The 20,311-nt window shown below is 45.3% G+C and overlaps 1 protein-coding gene across 1 annotated transcript in view; it reads left to right on the top strand.

The window, feature by feature from the left end:
- The window catches only part of ATG2A (autophagy related 2A), a 2,853,001-nt gene that overhangs the window by 204,898 nt on the left and 2,627,792 nt on the right, over positions 1-20,311 (top strand). The window contains exon 4 of the mRNA XM_044075772.1: positions 8,138-8,240. Within this exon, the coding sequence (XP_043931707.1) occupies positions 8,138-8,240 (103 nt within the window). The remainder of the gene's footprint in view (positions 1-8,137; positions 8,241-20,311) is intronic.

Below are 20,311 nucleotides of genomic sequence, written 5' to 3'. Positions count from 1 at the left end.
CCTGTTTTTTTCTCATCCTTTACTAAGGCAGTACCTCAGGGGAGCCAAAAACGTAAGGCCTCTAAAGAGATCACCAATACCTGCATGGGACCTCAATTATGTCTTGGAAAAACTCACCCTGCCTCCTTTTGAGCCAGCCGCTACAGCTGATAATATTTTTATCTTGGCAAACAGCTCTGCTCCTAGCAATAACCTCTGCAAGACGAGTCTCAGAGCTACAGGCACTCATGGCTGTGGAACCTTTTATCATTTTCCATCCAGATAGGGTTTCTCTGAGGACAAACCCGACATTTATGCCTAAGGTAGTGCCCAGTGTGGCCCTTAACCAAACTATTCACTTACCTACCTTTTATCCAAACCCACAGAATAAGGGTGAGAGACTTCTGCGTTCTTTGGACATACACAGACAGCTACGCTTCTACCTGGACAGAACCAAAGCTTTCAGAAAGACTGAGCAATTACTAGTGGCATATGCTGCAGGATTACAAGGAAAGGCTATCTCAAAGCAGACTATTTCAAAGTGGATAGGCCACTGCATTCGTTTCTGCAATTCAAAACATGGCAAATCAGTGCCTGAGGCCATTAGGCCACATTCAACCAGCGCAGCAGCCACTTCAGCAGCCTTCCTCAGAGGAGTACCAACCAAAGACATTTTAGAGGCTGCAACCTGGAGCTCAGTGCACACGTTTACAAAGCACTATCACTTACCACTCTACTCTAAATCCAGGGCAGGCTTTGCCACTGCAGTTCTGCAGGGCCTCCTAGCCGCTCCTAATCCTATTTAACCCCAGCCTCCCAACCTTAGCTTTGGGATTCAACCCAATTGTAATGACTGCAACAGTGAAACACGATGAACATAGTACAGTTGTGTACCTACCATAAATGTAGGTGTTCAAGTGTATTCACTGTTGCAGTCCAGGTTACCCACCCACCACCCCCCTTATCTTTGCTGGAACTTATCTGTACTTCTCTGTTCTATACAACCTATGTGGTGTAATTGCTGGTAGAGGAAAGAATAATTTACTTTGGTGCATGTATGCTTTATTGACATATTTTTAGCCTACCCTTTTGGGGGCACCTGACATCTGGGGCAAGAAAAACTGAAGAAAATGGCGTTGGCTGCATCTTTTATACCCCTGGCGCACTGACGTCAGGGAGGAGGTGACAGCAACTGACGCCGCACCTAGACTTTGGAATTCAGGCCGACTGCGGGTAGCCTGCCAGCAGGATAACCCAATTGTAATGACTGCAACAGTGAATACACTCGAACATCTACATTTATGGTAGGTACACAACTGTACTTTCTGCAGCTGGGAAGAATAATAGAGTTTGCAGGTAGTGTTTGCTCCTTCTCTGTGCTTTTGTGACGGTGGAGTTACTATGGTTAAGTAAAAGGCTGCAAATGGAGGGCGATGAAGCATTTCCTTGTTTTTGATGAAGCTGCACTGTTCAGTTTGGAGCCGTGTTGCCTTATTTGTAAAGGATTTTTTTTTGTGGTCTTGGATGCCATGACTTAAATCTCTCTGAGTCTACCCTAACACCTTGTACTCCTGTCCCATCTGCCATAGAAGCTTTATAATGAATCATGCACACACTCAAGGTATGTGGCTTCTTTTATTTTGATTATCTGATACCAGAATCATCTGGACAGTGTAGTTTCCATACTTTCCTCAACCCATTGACTCTCTACCCAAAAAACATACAAGGAGAAGGGAAGTGTTTTAACTCTGAGCACTGAGCAAAGTTGTGGATTGTTATTCAGGATGTTTTGCTACTGTCTTTACCTCCGTGGCAGATGTATTTGACTCTGGATTTGTATTCTCTCCATTTAGAGTACTCCTGGCTTCAGTGAATTCCCATGTAGGGCATTTCTCCCAAACTTTGCATTGCTCAGATTATCCAGAGCATTCTTCGGGCTAGCATTCCTGTTCATATATCTGATTTGGAGGTCAGTCCTGTAACCTGCTGGTACTCTGTAAAATCATACATAAAAGTTCTGATTACTTACTGTAAACCAGTATCTGGGAGAAAGGCTCCAACTGTTGAAAGTTTTCCTGACTCTCTCCTTCCTTTTTTGCTCCAGTGCTGTTCATGCTGGGCACGGACTGGAGAGGAGAGAGAAAGCTAGATATTTTGGGCTAGGGGAGGAGATATTTAGGAAAATTGGAAAATTATTTCTATTAGGTAGCCCTAATGCCTATGGTGATGAGTTCTACCTATCTTACAGCTGAAGCTTTACTCAGAGAATTTCCCTTTTGATAAGCATCTGTAACATTTAATGTTAAGTTGTCAATCTCGCCTTCATTCTTGCTGGATGGGTTCGGAGCCGATCCGCACACTAAAAAGCTCGAGAGCTAATTCCACCGGCTCGAGGCTCCCCTATATCCCACAATGCTAGGCGGTAACTACTCAGATCTCGTTTGCCACTATAGCTGACGAGGTGCTTCTCTACCGGCTCAGGCAGGTTAGTTTACTTAAACTACTTTTGGTACTTCAAAAAATCTTTATATCTTTTATATATCATAGTTTTAGCCCCTATTACTGTTTTTTCTTACCTTAGACTCTCGACTCCATCCCTTTTGTCGAGTATTTAGTGTTTTTTTCTCCCTTCCCCCTTTAGGGCTTTGGCCCTCCCCATTCCCACTAGTGACTAAACTTTTTTCTAAGGGCGTGTGTGTGTGTTTTAATTCATAACCTTTTAAAAATTTTTTACTAAGTGTGTCTGTGTATTGTGTTGTGTAGTCACTATGTCGAAGGAAAAGGTCTCAGGCTTCAAGAAGTGTGATTCGTGTCAGAAGATGTCTCTGACAGACGGTCACACTTCTTGTGTCTATTGCCTGGGGCCTGTGCACCTGCAGGACTCATGTGCTGTATGTCATGGCTTCAGCCTGCAGGAGCGAAAAATAAGCTCATCCTTCGAGGTTTATTGAAACCTGAAGGTCCCCACCCAGTCCAGTTCGGTAGACCTTCTAAGGCTCCAAAACAATCGACTCCTGCCCTTGAGTCGACTGTTCAGGTGGAGCCGATGTTCTGGGCCAGAGATTTACTACGCTCGCTGCGCTGGAGACCATTAAGTTTTTATCGGCTCGATGCCATCGGAGCCATATACTAAGAAAGGTCAAGATCCCTTCTGGATCTTCTGTTACCATCTCTTCGCCCGCTGGAGCTGATAAGAGTGTTCATACCAGTATCGGAGCCATCTTATAGGAAGAGATCCAGGTCTCCTTCTGTCTGATCCATACATTATCTCCTCTCCTCGAACGGAGCCATAAATCACATTCCTCTCGGTCTTCCAGGTTATCGGACCATGACTTACAGAGGGTGGTGTGTAGACTTCTTAAGTCCGAGGCACTAGCCCAAATGCTCCATAGCCCGACTCATCAGTCCTTGGCTATTCCAGTCCTCAATATGTTCCTCCTCGCTTGTCGGACCTATCACTGTCGGCCGGATCCGATACCTTCATATTCGCCGGCTATCCGCCCGATCTCCTCTTTGAGGGATCTCGTGCCGGGGGCTTCGCCCGGCCCGAGGGGCGCGAGTGGCATCGACCCTTGTCCGACCCCGCTCTCCCTCGGAGTTAGGCTCCGACATCGGCTTCGAGCCGCCTCTGTCGGTGCCGGGAGGGGTTCTTGTCTCTTCGAGCAAGGGCCTCGGACCTTGCCTGACGGGATGCTGAGGTCATGCGGAGCATGCTAGAACCCAGTTCTGCCCCACAGTTGGTTCCTTCAGCTCCACCCTCAACAGTGCCTGCGGAGATCTCTGCTCACCCCTTGTTTTACAATCAGAGAACCAACTCCTCAGGTTTCCCCATTGGGAATTTCCTCCTCTTCCGAGGTCTCTCCTGATCCTGCTGGAGATCCCCTAGGAAGAGGCAGTGCAAGAGGAAGCACATTGACTCCCTGAGTCTATCACCTCTGACACTGACTTGAGGAACTGGTGGTCCCCGCTCCCTCTGAAGACGCCTCCTTTGCAGACATTCTAGAGATTCTCAAACAGAGGGGAAACTGGCCAGCCCTAAACCCTTCGGAGGATGAGTCGGTGTATCTTGAGGCGCTTGGTTCTCGCCTTCTACCTCCTGGGTGTCCTTCCCTTTGACCCCTTATGGAAGTGGTGTCAAGGAAGGCGGACGGCTCCTGATTCAGTGGAACCTACCAGGAGACCATCCAAAGTCATCACGCTCCTTCAGACAAGCAATTTCTTTCCAAAGGTGTCCCGTTGATGCTATGGTGGTGGCTGCGCCACAAAGAAGGAACTAGCTGATCCTTCTGTTCCTGTCCATCCTCCTAATAAAGACTCTAGGACCATGGACAGGGGCGTAAGCGAGATTTTCCAGCGCGACCTTTTTTATATGCGTCGCTGAACTACTTATGCCATTTCACCCGCCTCCAAAGAGATTTGATCAAGGATATGGGTGAATTGATGAAGGATCCTACAGCTGAGGGGTTCAAAGATACTATGAACTCCCAGTTGGCTACCCTAAATTTATAGTGAACTCTTCCATGCGGCTGGTTTCAGACGCAGCAGATGGAGCAGTAGATCTGCAGGCACAGGCATTGCATTTGGATGCGGTTATGTAATCAAGGCCCTTCACCAACTCCCATTTGATGGATCATCTTTGTTTGGTCCACAGGTGAAGGATACATTGACCAGGTGCGAGGTGGAAGGTAAGACTCTCTGCTGGAGTCTCTGCTTTTCCACCCCTTCTAGACCCTATCCCAAGGGTCAAAGGGGAGGAAAGATGTGGTTCCGCAAACAATCTCAGGGAGTCTCATCTGACGACAAGGTCGCTTTCCTCTAGAGGCAGAGGGGAACAATAACCGCCCCCAGAGGCAGAGGAGGTCCGAAAACCAGGGTAGCAGGGAAATGTTCTCTGACAAACCCTTTCAGCACCCGAGGCAGTCGGGAAGATTATCGCTGTACCCAGAAGCCTCGCTTTCCCAAACTCAAGAAAAATGGGTACAGTGGATTATATCCGAGGGTAACAAAATTCCCTTCGCTCACGCCCCATCTCAACCAAAAAATCCCTTCCAGACGCTCCACGGAACAAGCAGCTTTGGAAATTTCAAAGCTACTATTAAAAAGAGTCATCCAACCAGTCCCAGCAGACCAGCAAGGATCCGAATCTACTCCAAATTCTTTTGGTACCAAAAACAGGGACTGGAGACCCATCCTAGATCTCAGTCGCTTAAACAAGTTTATCAAGAAAACAAAATTCGGATGGTCACGCTTACAGTCCATCCTACCCTTCTTGGGTCAGGACAATTGGATGTGCTCTATAGATCTTCAGGACGCTGCACTATCACATCAAAATGAACCGACGCCCAGGAGATATCTCCGCTTCAGGCTAGGAGCCAGTCACTATCAGTTCAGAGCCCTGCCCTTTGGTCTCACTACAGCCCCGGAGTGTTCACCAAATGCATGGCAGTGGTCACGGCTCACTTGAGATTCCAGGTGTTTCCATATCTGGACGATTGGCTCCACCACCAGGCATCAGCTCTACTTTCCAGAAATTTCACAGTGCAAACCTGTCAAGCTCTAGGCATATCAATAAATTTTGTCTTGTCGCCTTGTCAGTCTATTACCTTCATAGGCGCGCAAATAGAGATACGAGACTCTGTCGGCGACGCCACAGAGCAGAGGGTTTTAGACATTCAAACCAAGTTTCTCTACTTGAATTTGATCAAAGTCAAAGTCAGGCTGGTGTTAAAGGTATTGGGGCTCATGGGCAGCTATTCCTCTTCTTCCCTTAGCTCGCTTACATGAGAATCCTCCAGTGGATGCTCTTCACCCAATGGTCCTTTCAGCGACTCCCGATGTCCCATTCCATACTAATCACTCAAGTATGCAGAAACCAGCTATCTTGGTGGGTCACGCCACCTCAACTTCTCCAAGGAAGACCCTTCTCTCTCCCTCCAGTTGACACGCTGACAACAGATGCCTCCCTGATCGGGTGGGGGCATTATCAGGGCAGGACAGTCCAGGGCACATGGCAACCATTCGAGTGCCACTTGCACATAAATGTCCTAGAGATGAGCTCTTCCCATAGGGACTATACAACATGTCCGTGGTGTGGTACATCAACAAACAAGGCGGAACCAGGTCATACCCCTTATGTCGAGAAGCACTCAGACTTTGGCAATGGGATAGCAACGCATCCCCTCGGAAATCCAACGCCATTGCAGACAAATTGAGCAGAGCAATCCTCATGCCACACGAGTGGTCTCTAAAGACGCCAATTCTAGAAGAGGTATTTCTAAGATGGGGTTATCCTAAAACAGCAAGTGTCAAGACTTGGCCAACCCACCAGAGAGGGACTTCTGTATGCCTTTCCCTTTCCATTGATACCTCTTCCTAATACAGAAAGCCATCGCGATGAGAGCGACCATGATCCTCATTGCCCCTTACTGGTCTCGACAGATATGGTTCCCCTTTTGGAGCAACCTTGGCATCTGGACCCAGTACCAGACCTGATTACCCATCAGTCGGGTCAGCTGCACCAATCTCTGTCTTCCCTAAACCTCACAGCATGGTTTCTCCAATTCCTACCTTAGCCAGGCTTCCCTCAATATCTCGCTCGGTCAGAGATATATTAATAGCCTCTCATAAATCCTCTACCCGGAAGATTTATACTAGTAAATGGAACCTGTTGGGCATCATCGAAAAACATTGATCCTTTTACTGCATCTATCCAATCCATTTTAGACTTCCTGGCGGAACTTTTTCACTCAGGATCGTCGGCATCAACCATCAGAGTTCAGTTGGCTGCCATTTCTAATTTTCATGTCGGGGTTTCAGAATCTAGCATAATGGCTCACAAACTCTGTAAGGCCTTTCTAAGAGGTGTATTTCTCCTCAAACCTCCGATCAAAGACCTCCACCTCAATGGGATTTAAACTTGGTTCTGGCCTTTAATTCTCCCGCTTCATGTTCTCTGAAATTGCTTTCCTGGAAGACACTTTTTCTGGTGGCCATTACTTCAGCGAAAAGAGTTTCAGAACTACAAGCCCTCTGCAGTCGCCCTCCTTACCTAGTTTTTCACAAAGACAGAGTATCTCCCCATCTTTTACCAAAAATCTCTTCTCAAATTAACCTAAACCAGGTTATTGATCTCCCTGTCTTTTTCCCTAACTATTCAAATAGATCAGAGCAAAAGCTGCATTTTGGATGTTCATCGCCAACTGAGATATTACTTAGACAGAACTAAACAACTCAGGAAATCTGATCAATTGTTTCTGTCATATGCAGAAGGAAGACTAGGCCTTCCAGTTACCAAAGTATCTCTGTCTAGATGGTTAACTTCTACAATTACCTTCATCTATGAGATTAGACATCAGAAATTACCCTCAAGACCTAGAGCTCACTCAACCAGGGCATTAGCTACATCCATTGCCTTTCAGGACAGGTTGCCAATAGACTCAATCTGTGCAGCAGCCACATGGGCTTCTCCTCATACATTCATTTCACATTACAAATTGGACATGGTTTCTAGCCGTGCCAATTTTGGTTCCACTGTTCTCAAGAGTCTGTTCCGATAGGCCACCCGGGATAAGGTGCTAGGGTCCCATCCAGCAAGAATGAAGGCGAGATTGACAACTATTTTAAAATTAAGAGTTATTATAATATAACATGTTAGTTGTCTTCTTCTTCTTCTTTTTCTTCAAGGCCCTCCTCCTTCCCCAAGCCTGGACAGACCGACAGGAATTGTTTTGTGTTTCTTTTCCTAATCTTGTTATTCCATTTTGCAGTCTAGTATTGCTTGATATAGCTACAAAAAGAGATCTGAGTAGTTACCGCCTAACATTGTGTGATATAGAATTAGCTCTCGAGCTTTTTAGTTGTTTAGTCGAGCCGAGGGATCGCTCCGAACCCATCCAGCAAGAATATGGTAGGTACATAACTTCTTATTTTTAGTCTTTCTTCAAGTGTTAGTACATGACTGTTTTATTCATTTTCATTTACTTGGAATGCCTTCATTGTACACTTGAAAGCACTGCTGTTATTCATTTTAATGTGCCTTTTAACATAATCTTTTTTAACTTGAAATTGATTCACATTTATTGTAATGCAATTGAATAATTTTAATGTGTATAGAGCTTTGGAAAGTAGTGCTAACATTTTATATACTTTTATTTCACAGTACTGAGAAGGATCAAAGTCACATTCATAGACACCATTATCCGCCTAGAGCATGTACCTGATGGGTCTAGACATGGGGTTGCTCTGGAAGTGCACATTAAAAGGTCAGTGGAGTTGATTGCTTATTTTAGAAGTTAGATGGTAGATAGTATTGTTCTCATGGTAAATGTATCTTCTGGCAGGTACTGGACTTATTTTAGACAGAGATAAGAATAGTAGGGCTTTCTTATCTAATTCCATGTTGGGTGTGGATTAAACACTGAACCACATCTTGGCTTGCTGCTTAAGTTTTATGAGGTTGCTGTCCATGTAAAATTCTGATCATTACAAACTCTGTCATTAACTGCTTAGTGAGATGCTAGTTCTTTCAGCTTGACATTTTGTACTTTCAGTTTTTGGTGCTTCTCTGCTGTCCTCCATCTTCTGTATTCCTCCTCAGGCTTCAAAGCCAAGGTAAAGATGAAATGGGGCATGCCAGTGCAGTGGCATCCTAACACTAGATGGCAGGTGGCTTTTCTTTGGCATGCTGTTATCCTCTGTCCTTCTGCTGAGCATACACTGATGTCAGTTCAGTCTGCATTTACTTGGCTAACATGCTTAAACCCTATACTGCAGATTATTTACCTATGCTTTCCTTGCACATTTCAACTGCTTGAACTAGAATCCCTGGAGGAGTATACTCCGACAGGAAGCTCATTCTGCTTTGTAATAGCTGTGTAAGCATTAAAGCTGCTCATTCCCACATATCCCCCCTCATCCCAGTGGAGTAGTAGTTCTCAAACCAGAGCCTGTTGTTTCACTGTAGGGACTTGGTCCTTCTGTACCACAAAGATGATAAGGTGGTTGATGTCTGATTTCACTTTTCTTCAGAGGTTTAGTAAGGACCATCTGTGTACTGGATTTCACTTAGACTGTGCACTTTCTTGGGCTTTATATACTTGATTAAAATTTGGCTAGGCTGCATAGTAACTGAAGATGGACATTTTGGAAATGATCATCTTCATGCACATATCTTTTTTTAATTTTATTTCTCATTTCTTTCGGTTATGAAATTTAAAAAAAAAACTTTAAAATTCATCTGTAAGGAGAGAAAGGTATGCCATTCTTTGTGTTCTCCAATATCAGGACTGTTGCCATTAGGCATTAAATCTGCATCTGCAGCTTTCACAGCCTGCGAAACATCCCCCCTTTGCTCATAATTCTGTGTGAAGACCTTCCACTCCAAATAGCTTTTGCCAGGCTAAAAAGCAGATGCAGTTGAGTAATTTCAGGCTACTTTTGACTAGTTTTAGTATTTTCTTTCTGTAATCTGAATGAAAGTGTTACTTTTTGTTTCTCTGCGTAGCATTTTCCTTTCACAGGCGGTAGTATTTTTGACATGTATCCAAACTGATTAACTGTGTATTCTCCTTTTTCGAGGCCTAGATATTATATGCCTCAACCTTTTTAATGCTTCTGGCATGTTCCATGTTGTCAGGATTTTCAACCATATTTTACTTCTGTTGGAGTGCAGCTGCTGTTAGTTGTCCCCTTATTGAAGAAATGTCCACTACTATATTTTTTTACCATTAGAGAAGCATTATGGCATTTGACTCTTGCTTTGTTTTTTTCTGGTTGAAAATGAAATCAGAAAGTTGCTCAGCTGTTTTTCCCTGCTGTTTCCTTTCTTGGTGGATTTGCTGTTTTTTTTTTTTTTTAACACCTGTATTAATTTGTTATTTAAGATGTAGGCAAACATACTATCACAGAAAAGGAAACAAGTCATATTGACATTTTTTTCTATTTACATACATTATGCGTAACATTTTTTTCCTTTCTTTATACTTATAGTCAGTCCAGCATTATATAAATTACTCAATTCCTGCTCTCCCTTAAACCTCCTGAGCATTATTCTGCTTGTATTGTTCCCAGAATTTACATTTATTTCTATGTAATTTGGTGCTTTCCCTTTCTAAATATCTCTCTTCTAGATGTCCTTCTGTTCTCATGTTGCAGTATTCCAAACCCTTGGGTCATCCTCTGCTAGCTACCTGAATGTCCAGCCAGTATACAAAAGCTTCTAGTCACTGCTAGGTACATGGGACGTCTGATGTTGGCTGAGGGAGAGTGGGCCGTAAAAGTGATGTCTGCACGTACCTTTTCTCAGAACTTCTCTGCTGCCAGTCGAAAGTCAGCTCTTCCTGCTGTCAGATCTTCGAATTAAAAGGTAAGTACCCTGGTGGGGCCATTTTTTCTGTTTATCTTGAGTCACAGCATGCCTGTTTAGGTTCATGCCAGCTAGGAAAGGAAGGTGTAGGTGCAGGTGTCAGATCCCCCATAAGGACACCCACGACCTCTGCCTTTCCTGCTTAAAGCCTACACACAATCATCAAACTTGAGCAAGCTCTCAGGCCTTTGTACCTAAGACACTCCACAGTCGTCTGCACGCCCTTAATATTTACGTAGAAAACCAGAGTCTTAAACTCTTGGTGCTAACGATGGAGGGGCCGTCCCATCAGACCATAGAGCCACCTAAGAAGAACGCCAAAGTTTCCAGGCCTGCACCTGCTGCTCCTCCTCCTCCACCCAACGTCCCTCCTGTGGCCGACATTAGTCTGGAAGAACATTCAGAATCTGCCGGAATAGGTATAGCAGGTACCGTTCAGGAGGCCACAGAACCTAGGGCAGAAGGCACGTCCATGGATGTCTTGCAGACATCCGTCGATGACAATGAGGAGGAACCTAGGCTCATTACGGCCATCCAGACAGGCTCTTCCTCTGCTTCCGAGCGAACAGATTCTAGGCCTTCCCTGAATAAGAAGCAAAAGACTAAGCATGCTTCCCCTCCTGCAGAAAGCCAACCGGACTGGTAGGACTTTTCCCAGAGCATATTTAATGCTTTTATAGCCCTAAGGCCTGCTATGACTGCTTCTTCACTGGCTACCCCACCTTTCCTTAGTCCCAGGCCTCGCATTGATGACATTCTCCATCCTGAAGCTGAGGATTCCTCAGACTCCTCTTCGGAGGATTCTCCGTCCTTTTTGTCCCAGATGCCCTCCCCTCTTGGTTATGCTTCCCCAGAGGAGGATTCTGCTCTGAGGCAGACTCCCCAGGAGAGGACCTCACCTGTGGTGAGACCACTTAAAAAATGAGGGAATATTGCAAGTGGGATTCCTCTTATATGTCAGAGGTCCAAAAAAGATACTACCAGCTCTTGTAGATGGACACTCCTGCTCCTTCTGCCATTCCACCAGTCTTACCAGCCTTCTTGGATGCTTTCAATGCAACCTCTGTGAATCCAGACCCCCCTTTGAAAGCCTGACAGATTCTGTAAGTACCTGAAGGGGCCAAATTCTTGATTTAAATGCCCTGCTCCAGACCCTGGCACTGTCTCTGTTTCTGCCGATAAACCATCTGGGTCACTTCCCTCCACCTCTGTCCTTCCCACAGACAAGGACAGTAAGACAATGGAGCGCATTTGCAAAAAAGTTTACACTTCTGCTACCTTGGCCTTTAGAGCAGTAAATTACCAGACACATATGTTTAAGTATGCCCTGGCCCTTTTGGCTCAGTCATTAAGAGTTTGACAGACCTCCCTGACTCAGCTGCTAAGGCTCAAATATCTAGCCTCATCTCATTGTCTTCTCAAGTTACAGGTCATTCTGTTAGATGCAGCTATGATGCTCCAGATGCCTCTGCCAGATCTGCAGCCTCTGTCTCAGTCCTTAGAAGATGCTCATGGTTAAAATTTACAGCCCTTACCTGATGATATTAGGGCTAAACTCCTGGATGCTCCCCTGGATAACTCTGCCCTTTGTGGGGCTAAAGTGGCTGAGCTATTTAAGACCCTTCAACAAAGGGGAAAGGAACTCCAGGACCTCAAACACTTGGTCATCTCCCCTGTCCCCAAATTTCATAGGAACTACCCACCAAAACCGATTTCATTAGAAAACACTGTGCTCTAGCCCCCCATTCTAGGACCAGAAAGAACACTAGGAAGCAGCAGACTCCTTCCAGGCCTGCTCAGACTCCTGTCCAGAAACTACTGTTTCAAGACAGGGCATAGTCTGTGACTACCTACCTTTGCTGTCCACACCCTAAACTCCATTCCCCTGTCCTAAGGCGTTCTCACTGTCATGTAGTTTGGCGAAGCATTACCTCAAGACAGGTGGGCTTTGTCCATTATAGAAAAGGGTTATTTCATGGCTTGGATCATCCCTCCTTCTTGGAGAGGTGTCCCACAGCCACCCAAAGACCAGGTCCCCCTTTTTCAGCCAGTCATAGATACCCTCCTTTCTCAAGGAACCATACAACCCATTCCCCTGTCAGAAAAGGGAAAGGGCTTTTACTCCAGACTCTTCCTAGTACCATGGAAGGATGGACCATGGAGACTTATCCTGGCTCTCTCCCCCCTCTCCCTTTTCTTACAAGTACCCACCTTCCGTATGCTTACTCTACAAATCCACTTTCCCTTGGTAATGCCTCAGGGATTTCTAGCCACTTTGGACATGAAGGATGCCTACCTACACATATTGATAAGGCCCAGCTACAGGAAATACTTGCATTTTTCTGTAGGATGTTCATCGTGCATACAGCTGCAGCATCCACCCATGGTTAGGCCTTCATCCTCTCCTCTTATTAAGGCCTTCACTAAATCCAAAGCAGGCAGGCATCACACTAGGCCTGCTGCACAAGGCCCATCCATCTCCTGGCCCCAAGAAACAAATGCTTAATTAAAATGAGGATCTATCTTATCTTCTTTATCAGGTCAGGCTCCCCCCCCGACAAGAGACCCAGAGTGGGGGAGGAATCTCTCTTCTGGACCAGGATCCATTTTTATCAGAGACATTCTGATGCTGAGGAACACTGTTTTGGTACTAGGTACTGATGATGTCTACTGAGAGGCTTGCTTCCTGATGATTCACCTCCTCCACCACCAGTTAAGCCTGATAGATATTATAGAGTACCTAGTTACTGCTAGAATCCACTTCCTGCTGAAAAGGAAATCTAGATTCTAGAAAGGTGGGGGGCTAAAACTGCCAGTTTCATATGATTAAAATATCACAATTCCTGTTATCACAATTAAAAACAAAATGTCTCAACCTGAACAACCAGATTTAAAAGAGTTTACAGGATATGATGATAGTGCAGAACAAGTGGGTAAACACACTTTACAATGTGGTTATGATGCCCTAGAGGCACAAGCCCAAAGAGGCAGATACAGATGAGGAAGGGACAGAGGTCATTCCATGCCAGATTCAACTGGCTGGCACCTTTGGGAGGGGAAGCTAGCACTGCTATTTGCAAGAATATTGTGTGTCACAACAGGCAAAAATGGATACTGGACATTATAAACAGAGGCTAAATTTCACTTTCACACTCTTCCAAAAAAAATGAGAGGCATGCCAACCTACCAAAAAACAAAGGGTAGAGGCACAACTGCAAATTTCAAAGCTCCTAAACATGAGGGCTATACAAACCCTATCACCCCTCTGCATTGCCCTTGGCTTATCTACTGCGCCCAGAGTATTCACCAAGTGCCTGGCATCAGTGATTGCCTACTGCAGACTACTTCCTGCATCCAGGACAATTGCTCATAAGACAGACAAACACCACAGTAATGTGGTACATAAACAAACAAGGAGGAACAACTTCTCTGAAAGACAAATCGAACTCAAGCACAGTTACTTGCAGAGGGATGGAAACACACTGGCAGACACTCTGAGAAGAAATATGACAGATCCACATGAATGGAAGCTACATCCAGGTGTGTTCACAGAGATAGTTCAATCAAAATCAGCTCAGCAATTGCAATTGCACAATTAACATCCTCTCCTCCTCTCTCACCACCACTTCACGACAGTTCCTCAGAGGGGCTAAGAACACAAGACCCTCCAAGGAAACAACAACCACCAGCTTGGGACCTTAACTACATACTAGAAAAAATTTTTCCATTTGGTTTTATACGCTTTTTTCATTTTGTACTATCATGGAAAACCTGTCCCTACTGGTATCAGATCTCACTCCACCAGGGCCACAGCCACCTCTCCTTCAGCCTCTTCAGAGGGTGTGCTCTACTAAAGATATCTTGGGCAGCCACTTGGAGTTCTCTACATACCTTCACAAAACACTACCATCTGCCCTTATATTCCAGAACAAGAGCAGGCTTTGCCACTGCAGTCTTGCAGGAGTTCCTTATAGTACCCTACACCCTATGCATAGCTTGGGACTCTCTACATATATAGATTACTGCAGCTGCATGCACGATGAACATAGTACAGTTTTTGTACCTACCATAAATGTAGATGTTTCCTCATATTTTCAGTTCTCTGCCTTGCCCGTTGGACTCCGTACAGTTCCAAGGGTTATTCACCAAGTGTCTGGCTCCAGTTATTGCTTATCGCATAGTCCAGGGGATTCAAATATTTCCATACCTGGATGACCTCCTGATACAGGCAGAATGCTCCAGATCCCTACAGTACCAACTACACAAAGTTATCTCAGTCCTGCAGGCACTGGGATTCAACATTAGTTACCCCAAGTCCAACCTGAATCCCTCCCAGGAGTAAATTTTCATGGGGTGCAGAATAAGGATAGATGTCATGAGAGCATTCCTTCCACCTCAAAAGGTGGAAAACCTAAAGCAGTAACTGTTCTCTGTTCTCCACGCCACTGCTATGACAGCCAAGCAATATTTTAGATTACTGGACAAGACTCCACATGAGAAAATTGCAATGGCACCTGAGGTCAATATGGACCCAACATTCACACCCCTTGGACTTCAACATTCCCTTCCTTCCCTGCCTGAGAAAGGATATCCTCTGATGGTTGGAGCAAGTCACACCAACCCAGGCCTACCCTTGCAACCCCTTCCCCCAGTTCAGGAGATGTACACAGATGCCTCAGATGTGGGTTGGGGAGCTGCTTTAAGCAGCCTGAGAGTGCAGGGTACCTGGTCAGACACCTTCAGGCAAGAGCATACCAACATCAGGGAAATGAGAGCAATCTTATTTGCATTGAGAGATTTTCTACATATCCTAAAACAAGGACCCCTGAAATTGTTCACAGACAGCACTACAGTTCTTTGGTATGTGAACAAACAGGGGGGAACAAAATCCTACTTGCTATGCAGACTTGCACTCCAAGCCTGGGAACTGGCAGTCCAAGAGGGAGTCTCCTTGCAGACAGTTTATATCCCTTCAGCACAGAGCACTCAGGTAGACACTCTCAGCAGGTCCATGTCACAGTCCCACGAATGGATGCTTCACAGGGATGTGTTCCTGGGTTGTACACCACAAATAAATCTGTTCGCCTCCCTCTGAACAGACAACTACCACTAATTTGGACCAGGCTACCCAGGGCAGTGGACACCTTTTCAATCTCATGGAAGGGGATGCTTCTGTATGCATCCCCCTCCCTTCCCACTCCTTCAAAAAAGTCCTACTGAAAATACAGCGGGACAAAGCAGAAATCTTGTTGGTGACTCCCTTTTGGCCAAGACAGCATTGGTTCCCCTCTTTTCTGCATTTAGCCAGGGGCAATTATCACAGGTTACCTCACAGAGTGGACCTTCTCACACAGGACAAGGGTTCCCTAATCCATCCCCACCTGGAATCTCTGAACCTAACTCTGTGGGTGATGGAATCTTGATCCCTTACAGACACCTTTACACCAAGGACATGCTAGCAGTCCTGCAGGAGGCCAGGAAACCTAATACTAGGAGATCTTATTTGTCTAAATGGAAAAGATTTTCTATGTGGTGTCTACAAAGACAGCTGGATACACTGCAAGGTGAGGTCCCCTTGATGCTGTCGTATCTGTGTGAACTCTTGCAAGGAGGGTTGGCATATTCCTGTGATGTTCTTCATGTTTCACTGTTGCAGTCATTACATTTGGGTAATCTGCTGGCAGGTTGCCCTCAGTCGGCCTGAATAACAAAGTCTTGGGTCCTGCGTCAGTTGCGGTCTCCTTTCCATGATGACGGGTCATCAGGGTATAAAACATGCAGCCGACATCATTTTAATTAATCTTTCTTGCCTAGTGGTGCCTGAAGCAGAAGCAGTTCGCAAGTGCCGGTCGGCCGACTCCTGAAATTTTCGTTTTCAAGTTTCAGAACCGAAGTCTTCAAACTAAAGCTAAGTACCCCGTTGGGGAAACTTTTTCTTGCTCCTTACTGATGTCAGTAAAAGTTAATAATTGTATTACTTGTGGGAAGCAGATACATCATAAGGATTTTCATTTGTACTGTATTCCTTGCCTAGGCCCTGACCACAACATGCTTTGCTGTCAGTTTTGTGCTAAATTTAACCAATGCACTATTAAGCGTCGGTATATTTTTGCTTCTAAATACTTTGGTTCAAGATTTAACTGTCCTGAAATGTCATCGGTTAGCAATCCGACTACCGGAATTCACAAAAAACGCAAAGAAAAAGGCAGAGACAGACCATTGAGGTCCAAAACTGACAACGAAGCTTCTCCTAAGCCAGTAGCCGGTACTCAGTGAGGTGCTTTCGCAGCCCCTGATGTCCGCTACTTTTGAGTCGCAGGCCTCTACCGAGACCCATTCGGAGTCTGGTATGTCGCGAGATTCTCCAAGTATTGAACCCGCGGATGTCTCTCCCTTGGATGGGTCTGGAGCCGCTAAGCCGGCACCGGTTTCTGAGGGTGTTTTCAGGCCTAAAGATTTATATATCAAACTGGCGCCATCATCAAAAACAAGGCCAAAACCAACTTCTGTGTGTCAAAAAATGACGCATGAGCCACGTGCACAGGCCCCTATGCCTAAAAAACAAATGATCAAAATGGCTGAGGATTTAGTTACCTTGATCAGTGGTTCCCAACCCCCTCCTGCTAAGAGGCCTAGGCAAGGCACTGATTATGAATCTTCAGATCAGGTTTCCATTTCTTCTGATTCCTCTTCTGATCAGGAATTTTCTATTCCCCCCTTATGAGGACTCTGATGCAGAAGAATCCATCCCTTCTGCTTCTCCTCCTGAGGATTTTTCGTTTGGAGAGACTTTGCATACCTTAAGGGAACATTTTCATTGGGAGAGTCAGGATTTTTCAGAATCCAAAAAGAGACTTAGGGATTTTCTTCTTCTTCCTCAGCATAGGCCTTTGGCTATACCTCCTGTTTTAGACATTGTTGATGATGTTTTCTCAGAATCCAGCATGGCGCCTGATTCCCTGCCTCCGGCTCCTAGTAAGCCAGACAGATATCACAGGGTTCCTGACTCCCACAAGTTTCTTTTCAAAAATCCTACTGCTGACCCTGAAACAATTTCTCAGGGTCCCAAGGGGGTGTTAAGGCTTCTACTGCTAAAATTCCTACCCCTTCTGATAGAGACTCCAGGGCGCTGGATAGACGGGGTAAGAAGGTTTATACGTCTGCAACCCTGGCAATCAGGGCTTTAAACTTGTCAATTTCATATGCTTAAATATCAACAGCATGTCATGGGCTTACTGAAACAGAAAATGATGTTGATTTCTGATTGTGTGGAAAATAAAGAGTTACAGGATTTATTGCATTCAGCTGAACAAGTTGGAAAGCAATGTGGTTTTGATTCCTTGATGGCCTCTTGCAGGGCTGCCGTAACTGGATCTGTGATAAGAAGGCATGCTTGGTTCAAGGAGCAAAATCTGCCTGATCATGTTAAAGCTAAATTGCTGGATGCTCCTTTACAGCAGGACAGTCTGTTTGGTAATAAGGCAGAAGAAGTTTTGAAAAAGATGGAAGACAAGGCTAAATCTATGAAAACTGTAAAAGATTTCTTGCAATTGCAGACACCCAGGTTCAGTAGGCATTGGCCTACTAAGAACTGGTCCTTTCCAGTACCCAACAGAGCCGCTCAGGTCAAAACCAGACACTCCAAGGGCTCCAGGTTTCCTGTCACGAGGATCTTACAGGACAAAACAATGGGGTGCCTCCACCTCCAAATCAGGAAGTAGCAAAGCACCACCCTACGGTAAACAGTCTCAATGACTTTCCTCTGCCATTTCCAAGCACTTATCTTTTGACAGCCCCTTTGGGGGGGAAACTAGCACTTCATGCTCAAAATTGGCATCTAATTACCCAGGACAAGTGGGTCTTAAATATAGTATCCTAGGGGTACAGATTAAATTTCCACACATTACAACCCCAAACGGATGGCCAGATCTGCCTCCAAATCAGTGGGCAGAGGCCGAGAAACAAGTCATGTCCCTCATGGATATGGGGGCTATTCAACCAGTACCAGAAAAGGAAAAAGGACAAGGTTTTTATTCAAGACTTTTCCTGGTACCCAGAAAAGACAAATCATGGCGTCCAATTCTGGACATATCCATTCTAAATACTTTCCTGGACATTCCAAAATTCAAGATGCTGACTCTGCAACAGCTACTGCCTATGCTAGGCAAGAATGCCTGGTTGGTAACTCTAGACTTAAAAGAGGCTTACCTGCATATCCCAATCAGGGAATCTTGCAGAAGATACCTCCGCTTCAAAGTAGGCTATTTGCATTACCAAATGATCATTGTGTTTCACTGTTGCAGTCATTACAATTGGGTTATCCTGCTGGCAGGCTACACGCAGTCGGCCCGAGTTCCAAAGTCTAGGTCCGGCGTCGGTTGCTGTCTTCTCCCTGACGTCCGTGCGCCAGGGGTATAAAAGATGCAGCTGATGCCATTTTCTCCAGTCTTTCTTGCCGCGCGGTGCCCAAAGCAAAAGCAGTTCGCAAGTGCCGGTCAGCCAACTCCTGAGATTTTCAAATTCGAATTACAGATCCAAAGTCTTCATTAAAGCTGAGTACCCCGTTGGGGAAACTTTTTTCTTGCTCCAGACCGATGTCAGAAAAAGTTAATAATTGTATTTCTTGCGGGAAGCAAATACCTCATGAGGATTTTCATTCTTACTGTATTCCTTGCCTAGGCCCTGACCACGATGTTGCTAGTTGTCGGTTTTGTGCTAGATTTAACCAATGCACTATTAAGCGTCGGAACGATTTTGCATTTCATTACTTTGGCAGAAGATTCAATTATATAATGCCATAGGAACAGCCGACTACCGGAGTTTATAAAAAGCGCAAAGAAAAAGAAAAGGACAGGCATCGGAGGTCCAAAACCGATGAGGCTTCCGCTAGGCCTGTCGCCGATTCTCAGTGAGGCGCTTTTGCAACCCCTGACGCCCGCTACCTCAGAGCCACAGGCCGCTTCCGACTCCCACGTGGAGCCGACTAGGCTGCTGGAAACTCAAGGTATTGGACACTCAGAAACTATTCCCTCAGATGGGTCCGGAGCCGCTGAGCAGGCATCGGCTTCTGAGGGTGTTTTCAGGCCTACACAGTTATATGCAAAACCAACTTCAGCTTCAAAGGCAAAGACTAAAGCAGCGCTAAAGACAAAGAAACAAGTGCAGCATTCTCCTGGACAGGCCTCCATGCCTAAAAACAGATGCTTAAAATGGCCAAAGACCTAATTACTTTGATCAGGGGTTCCCATCCCCCTCCTGATAAGAGGCCTAGGCAAGAGATAGAATATGAATCTTCAGATCAGGTTTTCATTTCCTCTGATTCCTCTTCTGAACAGGAATATCCCTTCAGCCTCTCCTCCTGAGGATTATTCTTTTGGGGAGACCCTGCATACTATGAGGGATCATTTCCACTGGGAGAGCCAAGATTACTCAGAATCCAAGAAAAGGCTCAGAGACTTCCTTTCATTACCTCAGCACAGGCCCCTTGCTATTCCTCCTGTTTTAGACATTGTAGATGATGTATTTTCAGAGTCTGTCTCCTGACTCTTTACCACCAGCTCCTGTTAAGTCAGACAGATACTACAAGGTTCCTGATTCACATACATTTCTTTACAAAAACCCTGCTGCTGTCCCAGAAACTATCTCTCAGGGTCCCAAGGGGGTCAAGGCTTCCACTGCAAAAAACCCTATCCCCTCTGATAGGGATTCAAGGACCCTGGACAGATGGGGGAAAAAGATTTATACTTCTGCTACCTTGGCTGTAAGAGCTTTAAATTGTCAGTTTCATATGCTTAAATATCAGCAATATATTATGTCACTGCTTAATGTTGACAAATTCAGAATGTGCAGAAAACGAAGAAATGTAGGATTTATTGCATGCAGCTTAACAAGTGGGAAAGCATAATTTGCAATGTGGTTTTGATTCTCTAGAGGCCTCCTGCAGGGCCACAGTTACAGGTTCTGTCATTA

This window comes from Protopterus annectens, chromosome 6.part1 (assembly GCF_019279795.1).
Source record: "Protopterus annectens isolate FY-2018-M chromosome 6.part1, PAN1.0, whole genome shotgun sequence".
NCBI lineage: Eukaryota > Metazoa > Chordata > Ceratodontiformes > Protopteridae > Protopterus > Protopterus annectens.
Note: the sequence above shows the minus strand (reverse complement) of the source record. Positions and strands in the feature narration are given on the sequence as shown.